The 9,321-nt window shown below is 32.4% G+C and overlaps 1 protein-coding gene across 1 annotated transcript; it reads right to left on the bottom strand.

Annotated features, from left to right (window-relative positions):
- Nucleotides 1-3,401: 3,401 nt before the first annotated feature.
- On the bottom strand, nucleotides 3,402-6,944 carry LOC139849215 (uncharacterized). Its single transcript, XM_071838877.1, has 5 exons — nucleotides 6,054-6,944; nucleotides 5,756-5,867; nucleotides 4,858-5,098; nucleotides 4,379-4,770; nucleotides 3,402-3,745 (listed from the first exon to the last, which is right to left on the bottom strand). The coding sequence occupies exons 1-5, from the start codon at nucleotides 6,942-6,944 to the stop codon at nucleotides 3,402-3,404; spliced, it is 1,980 nt and encodes a 659-aa protein (XP_071694978.1).
- Nucleotides 6,945-9,321: the final 2,377 nt, after the last annotated feature.

Genomic DNA, 9,321 nt, shown 5'->3' with positions numbered 1-9,321 from the left:
TATGAATTTTGTCTATACACCATTCATGCAATGAATGCAGTAAGACACGTTTAGACTTAAGATGATAAGCAGGTAATTTCCTACGGATGATAAGTAGATGATTTTCGACACAAAATGATAAGAAAAATTTGACATGCAGACACGGTCGAAGTCCAGACTCACTAATGCAACCTAACGACTTATCAGTTAGACACACTAATGCAGACCTGGTTCGCTAAGACCACCGCTCTGATACCACATGAAACGACCCGACCCAATCCATAGGGACGAATACAATAACATATGATTACATCGCGAGGCATTTGACCTCTATATGATACGTTTTATAAACATTGCATTCTTTTGAAAAGATATACCATAAATGAATATTTAAAATTCAATATTTTTCGACATCTGATGATTTCTACATATAGACAATCACCGTAAATAACAGTTTACAAGAATACTTCCGTTGATAATGCAATCAAAATAAATACACGGTGATGATTTTGTGAATGCAATGCTTCCTCGTATAAAACATGCATGACTCCATGCACATGGTTTCTCTAACATATATTCAAACAGCGGAAGACTTCTAGAAACCTGAGAATAAACATGCTTTAAACGTCAACATAAAGTTGGTGAGATATAGGTTTAATGCTAGCAGCGTTATAAATATAGACCACAAGATTTCATATACATAAACGTTTTAATAAAAATATTCTAAGTGGTTGAGCACTCGATAACCATACTTAACATTTAATCAACGTCGCATATTCCCTTTATTATGAAATCTCACTACACCGTACCAAGTGTAGTCACCGAAATGAAGTACTGTGCAACCGTTGAATACTGGTCGTCCAGCCCGGTTGGGGTTGTCAGGCCTGATAGATCTATCAACAGGATTCGCGTTTACAATACCACATATAAATAGTAGTTACCAAGCTACAGGGAAGTATGCCAGTGGTACAACTCAACGTAGAATATATTTTTAGTCACTTGTGTCTATAACGTAAATCATAAAATGCATGTATTCTCATCCCGAAATATTTAGAGTTTAAAAATGGGACTATATACTTACTTTTGCCTTGAAGATATTTAACACAACTTGGTCTCCGATAGATATCACGAACCTAACCATATATATAATATATCAACATATTTTCTTTTCAAATAATCGTTACATATATACTTATAATACTTTTATTATCTATTAGTCCGTAGTTAGCAGTCCGATGTTAGTGGTCCACAATTAGTTGCTTAATAAGATAAAGACCCCATCATATTCGTATTAATCGGAATTAATCTCGACCCATGGTACCGTGTTGTCAAATGACGTGTTGTGTACATAAAGTACCGTGTTGTCAAATGACGTGTTGTGTACAATCATGAGGTCTTATAATTAATCTTCTCGTGTTGTTTACGGGTGGTCCTGAAATATGTAAAATCAAATCATGAGTAAATATATATAAAATATCATGTTAATTAGCCAAGATATGATTAGTTTGGTTTTAGTCAAAATATTTTCGTAGCTAAACTAGCTTCGGATACCCGATTTTGTTTTAGTCGTAGTTTCTTCAATACAACTCCGTTTCTGTTGATTCAACTTGCCACTTCCTTGGATCGAGCCATTATTTATGAATATGAATAGTAAATACCTTGGTTTGTATTCGAAATCACAGGTTATAGGTCAAACTTAGGTGAATCTTATGAAAGTGATCATTTCCGTCATAAAAAACAACATCTAGATGATCATTTTTATAAAAATACTTACACTTTGAGTTAAACCATGAGAATTTTATATGTTAACATATTCATAATAAATATCATTTTTCCAGAATATGAACTTCCAATTCAAAGTTTAAAATGGTTTTTAATTATCCAACCCAAAACAGCCCCGGTTGCACTCCGACGACGTAGATTCAGTTTTAAGGTGTTCTTTGTAAAATCAAGTTGTATCTTGTTAAGTTAGCATATATTTATGATATATTACAGGTCTTGAAGTGTTTAAAAATTCAAGTTAGAAGGATCTATTTAGTTTGCGAACAAGTTTGAAATCATTCAAACTATGTTCTTGTTGTTATAATTTATAACTCAAAATAAGATAGCTTTATGAATATGAATCGAATAAGATTATGAATAAGGTTACTACCTCAAGTTACTTGTATAAAGCTACTGGAAAGGAAGTATAATTCTTGATCTTCAAAGAGTTTTTGAAATGGGTTCAAAAGATTGAAAGTATAAACTTGAAATGGATGATCTTCATGAAGTGTTCTTGTTTGGTTTTTCTTATGATAATTTTAGGTTGTTTTAAGGCTTATAATTGAAGTGTTTTTGCTGAATTGAAGTAGTAGAACAAAGGCTTTCAAGTGTGTGTTTTTAGGGAGTAAAATCTTAGAATAAAAATTGAAATAGAAATGATATATATATAGATATATAAAATGTCATATGTATATAGATATAAAGAGATTCCAAGTTGAAATTTTAGCTAGAAGTTTAATACTAGATGTTAAGAGTTGTTAAATATGTCTCCCCCATGATTAAAAAGGTTAAAAATGATGTTTTACTATTGGTATATACGAATAGTAAATACATCCAGAAGTTGTGTATAATACGGGTATAAATACAAAATTATTTTGTTAATGTGTTTAAAGATGTCTCATGAGTCATATGTAATAACAAGGATGTCATTTTCCATGATAAAAGGTTGAAAATGATGTTTTCCTATTAGTATATTTCAATAGTAAATACATCTAGAAACTGTGTATTAATACATCTTAATACAATACATATATATTTATTTTAACTTAGAAGTTATAACGTCGTTAAGCGTTATATATATATGTATATATATATATATACATATATATATATATATATATATATATATATATATATATATATATATATATATATATATATATATATATATATATATATATATATATATATATATATATATATATATAGATATATATATATACACACACATATATATATATACATATATATATATATATACATATATATATACATATATATATATATACACATATATATATATACATATATATATATACATATATATATATATACATATATACATATATATATATATATATGTATCGTTTCGAAGTCCTTAAGTTAGTAGTCTCATTTTATGTATATAATCCATTGTTAATATATTTAATGAGATACTTAATTATCATATATTCAAGTTAGATATAATCCATATATATACATAAGTATATAACTAATACAAGTTATGACGTTCGTGAATCGTCGGACAAATGGATGGTCAATTGTTTGTATAAAACTCATTTCAAAAGTTTTAAAACTTGTCAAAATTCACTGCTTATCATGACGAAATTATTAAATCATATAGAGAATTGGTTTAAAATAAGTTGAAATTTTCCGGGTCGTCACAAAACCCTTGTGAAAGTCGACTTAGCTTGAAAGCATGTAGCACAACGATTAATCATAGCTTTGACATCTTTATCCATACATGGCCAATAGAAGTGTTCATTTAGGATCTCCAATGTCTTATTAATCCCAAAATGATCAGCCAAACCACCTCCATGTGCTTCTCTAAATAGCAACTCCCTGATTGAATCTTTTGGGATGCATAATCTGCTGCCCTTGAATAGAAAACCATCTTGCTCCACATAATCTCTTTTGGACTTAACAGGAGAACAATTCAAAATAGGAGCAAAGTCTGGATCAGCTTCATATAACTCCTTAACAAATGAGAATCCAAGAACTCTAGCTTCAAAAATTGACAACCAAGAACATAGGGATGGCATCGGGTCGGGTTTGGTCGGGTATAGGCAATATCAAACCCAAACCCGATTAAGAAACTCACCCCCAAACCCGGTACCATACCCGGCGGGTAACCATTAACTAATTAACCGTCGGGTAACGGATTTTCCCACTGATAATCGGGTAACCATTTAATTCAAATCAAATTAAATTAAATGTTAAAGAATTTACAAACTGTGCAGCTTGTTCATAGTAGTATCCAAGGATTAATCTCAGTTACATGTCTGTACTCGAATGTAATGTATGCATGTTTTTCTTGTCCATTTTGGTGGGCCTTATGAAATGCGCTAGTAGGATATAAGCCCAAGTTGGTATCTATTTGTAACTTTCAATGTAATATATTGAATAAACTAATTGGGCATACGGGTCGGCTATATGAGTTTTTATTTAAAACCAAACCCGAACCCGAACCCGTGAAAAACAGTAAACCTATACCCATACCCCACCCTAAACCCGTATACCCGAACCAAACCCGGACCAATAATATCGGGTTTCGAGTTTACCCATCGAGTACGGGTATTTTTGCCATCCCTACAAGAACATCTTCTTGATAGAGCATCAACAACAATATTAGAAGTACCGGCCTTGTGTTTAGACACAAAGGAGTACATCTGCAAGAATTCAACCCATTTTGCATGCCTTGGATTTAGTTTGTGCTGACCATTAATGTATTTCAATGCTTCTTGATTAGAAAAGAAAACAAACTGCCTTGGCTTCAAATAATGAGACCAGTGATCAACAGCTGGAATGATGGCATAAAACTCCTTATCATAAGTGTTATAATTTAGTTTGGACCCATTTAGCTTTTCAATGAAATAAGCTACTGGTATTTTTCCTTGCACTAGCACAGCTCCAATGCCAACATCACTTGCATCACATTCAAGTTCAAACAATATATCAAAATTAGGTAAAGCAAGTATAGGTGTTGAACTTAACTTTTCTTTCAGCGATTCAAATGATGACTGGGCAGAACTGGACCATTCAAGCAACCATTTTTTCAAACAATCAGTAATTGGAGCAACAATTGTGGAGAAGTCTTTGATAAATCTTCAATAGAACGAAGCTAAACCATGAAAACTTCTGACTTCGGTGATGGAAGAAGGACTAGGCCATGATCTTATTGCTTCCACCTTAGATGAATCCAGTGAAATGCCTTCTTCAAAAACCACATATCCAAGAAACACTACTTTGCTGACAAAGAAATCACACTTCTCCAGCTTTGCATATAATTGATACTGCCTCAATTGCTCAGATTCTTTCCTCAAATGATCCAAGTATTCTTCTTTAGTTTTTGAGTACACTAGAATGTCATCAAAGTAAACAACCTCAAACTGACCAATAAGTGTCACTGAGCACTTCATTCATAAGTTTCATGACTGTTCTGGGTGCATTAGATAATCCAAAAGGCATGACCAGCAACTCAAACAATCCAACCTTGATCTTGAAAGCTGTCTTCCATTCATCTCCTTCTTTCATTCGAATATGATGATACCCACTTCTAAGATCAACTTTGGAGAATACACAAGAACCATGCAGCTCATCCAGCATATCATCTAATCTAGGTATAGGATACCTATACTTGATGGTGATGTTGTAAATAGCTCTTCTGTCTACACACATTCTCATGGAACCATCTTTCTTTGGAACAGCAAAGCTGGTACTAAATAAGGACTCATGCTGGTTCTAACATACCCCTTTGCAACCAGCTCATTAACTTGCTTTTCTAATTCTTTTGCTTCATGAGGAGAACATCAGTAAGCTGCTTTGTTAGGAAGAACAGATACAGGTACAAGATCAATTTGATGTTCAACACCCCTGATTGGTGGTAAACCAGTAGGTAATTCACTTGGGAACACATCAGAAAATTCGGACAACAATGGTTTTACCCGAGCTGGTACTTCATCATGCTAGTACAACTCATCACTTTCAACCAGCAGAAACAAGTAAGCACCAGTACCATGCTTTAACTCAGTATCAACTTCAGCTTGAGTCATAAACAAAGTTTTATCATTCTTAGCAGTATGATCAACTCTAGGTATTTCAGTAGGCTTTATAAAAGTGAATGTGATCTTTTTACCATTAACATACAGCAAGTAATTATTTTGGTGTCCATTATGATAGACATACTTATCAAATAACCAAGGTCTAACAAGCAGCAAATGACAAGCATCCATAGGAATAACATCACAAGTAATCTTATCCTGATAAACAGTACCAATAGAAAATGAAATAGTAACTTGGTGAGTAACCTTTACCTCACTGTCTTGGTTAAGCCATTGAAGTTTGTAGGGATGAGGATGCTTCTTCGAAATCAACTCAAGCTTTTCCACCATGTGAGTAGATGCTGCGTTTGCACAGCTGCCTCCATCAATAATCAGACTGCATACTTTAACCTTAACTATGCATCTTGAATGAAAGATATTTTCACGTTGGCTCTTATCTTCAATGGTTTCTGCTGAGTGCATTACTCTTTGAACCATTAAAAACTCTCCAATATCAGCAGCAACAAACTCTTCACTATCAGACTCATCATATACTGGTTCAGTTTCAAAACCCCCTTCTAAATCTTCAATCTCCTTCAATGTAAGAGCACGCTGGTTAGGACATTGAGCTTGAAAATGCCCAAATCCATGGCACTTGAAGCATTTCCTTCTATCATCTTTAGGACCAGCTACAACATGCTCTTTGCCTTTAACTGCTTTTGATGCTGCCTCGTTATGCTTAGGCAGCATTGATGATTTACCCTTCATCGGCAGCACAACTGGTTTGGAATAAGACTTAAAATTATTTTTCTTCTTTACTCGTTTCTCTACTTGAATAGCCAGCTTGCAAGCACTCTCGAAAGTCCATAGAGATTGCATTTCAACTTGATTAGCAATAGAAGCATTTAAGCCTCCAATGAATCTTGCTATAGTGTGTTCTTCAGCTTCTTTGACATTGGTACAAATTTTGAGCTGCTCGAACTCTCTGATGTAATCAACAACGTTCATACTGCCTTGCTTGAGTGTATTCATTTGTATATATAGATCTTGTTTGTAAGCTTGAGGAACAAATCTCTTCTGCATACACTCTTTTAACTTGGACCAGGTTTTGATTGTCTTCTTTCCTTCATACTGCCTTTCCTTTTTCAGATTATCATACCACATGGAAGCATATTTCTTTAATCTGATTACAGTAACTTTAAAGGCCTTTTTGTCATCATAACTGATAATGCTAAAAACGAACATATATTTCATAGCATTATCCTTCAAGAAAGACAAGCTTTTAGTTGCAATTGTTCTATTTACAAGTGATATTCGTTTAAATAATAAGGTGAAGACAAAAGACAGATTCGACGAATTGAAGACGCAAATGACCAAAACACTAAAAAGTACAAAGTACAATCCAAGAGGTTCAATTTATTGATGAGAAACGTCTAGAAATTACAAGAGTATGAGCCACGAAATGCAAAGTATAAGATATTAAATAGTACGAAAGGACGTTCGAAAATCCGAAACCGGGACATGAACCAACTATCAATGCGCGACGCAACGGGCCTAAAATTACAAGTCAACTATACACAAGAATATAATATAATATATATATAATTATATAAAATTATATATATATATATATAATTAAATATATATATATATATATATATATATATATATATATTAAATTACAGCAGCCCACATTTTTGTTGCTTGGTGAGCTAGAAAAGCAGGCCATGCGATCGTATGGCCAGGAAGGCTTATTCCCATGCGATCGCATGGAACCCAATACCTGGCCACATCTATAAATAGCAGCGAATTTGGACGAAATATTTACACAATATATTCATCTACTCTCTATCTCTGAAATATATATATATATATATATATATATATATATATATATATATATATATATATATATATATATATATATATATATATATACATATATATATATATATATTTATAATTTTAATTTTAATTTTAAGTTAATAATAATAAGGTTATAGTGGCGAATGTTTTAAGTTTGTAAGCCGAAACTCTGTCCGTGTAACACTACGCTATTAATACTCATTGTAAGTTATATTCAACCTTTTTAAATTAATGTCTCGTAGCTAAATTACTATTATGCTTATTTAAATCGAAGTAATCGTGATGTTGGGCTAAATATTAAAGACGGGGTTATTGGGCTTTGTACCATAATTGGGGTTTGGACAAAAGACTGACACTTGTGGAAATTGGACTATGGGCTATTAATGGGCTTTATATTTGTTTAATTGAATGATAGTTCGTTAATTTAATATAAAGATTTACAATTGGACGTACCTATAAATAACCACATACACTCGATTGGACACGATGGACGGGATATTTATAAGTACTAATAATCGTTCATTTAACTGGACACGGGGATGAATTAATAGTCAATGGACTCATTAAAACAGGGGTGAATTATGTACAAGGACACTTGACGTAATTGTTAACAAAGTATTAAAATCTTGGGTTACACGCAGTCGATATCCTGGTGTAATTATTAAACAAAGTATTAAGACCTTGTTACAGTTTAAGTCCTCAATTAGTTGGAATATTTGACTTCGGATATAAGGATAATTTGACGAGGACACTCGCACTTTATATTTATGACTGATGGACTGTTATGGACAAAAACCAAATGGACATATCGAATAATCCAGGACAAAGGACAATTAACCCATGGTAATAAATTAAAATCAACACGTCGAACATCATGATTACGGAAGTTTAAATAAGCATAATTCCTTTATTTCATATTTCATCGTACTTTTATTTATTGTCATTTTATTTATTCCACTTTTAATTATCGTACTTTTAATTATCGCATTTTTATTTATCGTCATTTGCTTTACGCTTTAAATTAAGTTGTATTTATATTTACTATTTTACATTAGGTTTTAATTGCGACTTAAGACATAAAATCGACAAACCGGTCACTAAACGGTAAAACCCCCCTTTTATAATAATAATAATATTACTTATATATATATATATATATATATATATATATATATATATATACACAAATATAGTTTAAAAATATAGCATTAAACTTGGCTAGCTCCCTGCGGAACGAACCGAACTTACTAAAAACTACACTACTCTACGATTAGGTACACTGCCTATAGTATTGTAGCAAGGTTTAGGTATATTCACTCTATAAATAAATAAATAACTTGTGTAAAATTGTATCGTATTTAATAATATTTCGCAATAAAAATATAACTATTTCGTATACACCTCGCATAACATCAATAGCCTTTAACCTCAATAATTCTATCCATGGTCCGAACCCATTCATAGAAATCTTCAGGATTAGAAGATCCTTCAAAATCAGGTGGATCTATCTTGATATCTTTCAAATCATCAGCTCTTTTCCTAAGCCTTCTTCTTTGTTGTGAAGAAGCATGAGATCCATCAGTAGATCCATGGCTATCATCTTCATATTCATTACTAGAGGACACAATGGTTGTATCTCCATTTTCAAATCTGGTTCTATTTCTTCTTTGCACAC

Source organism: Rutidosis leptorrhynchoides, chromosome 5 (assembly GCF_046630445.1).
Source record: "Rutidosis leptorrhynchoides isolate AG116_Rl617_1_P2 chromosome 5, CSIRO_AGI_Rlap_v1, whole genome shotgun sequence".
NCBI lineage: Eukaryota > Viridiplantae > Streptophyta > Magnoliopsida > Asterales > Asteraceae > Rutidosis > Rutidosis leptorrhynchoides.
This window is presented reverse-complemented; position numbering and strand designations above follow the sequence as displayed.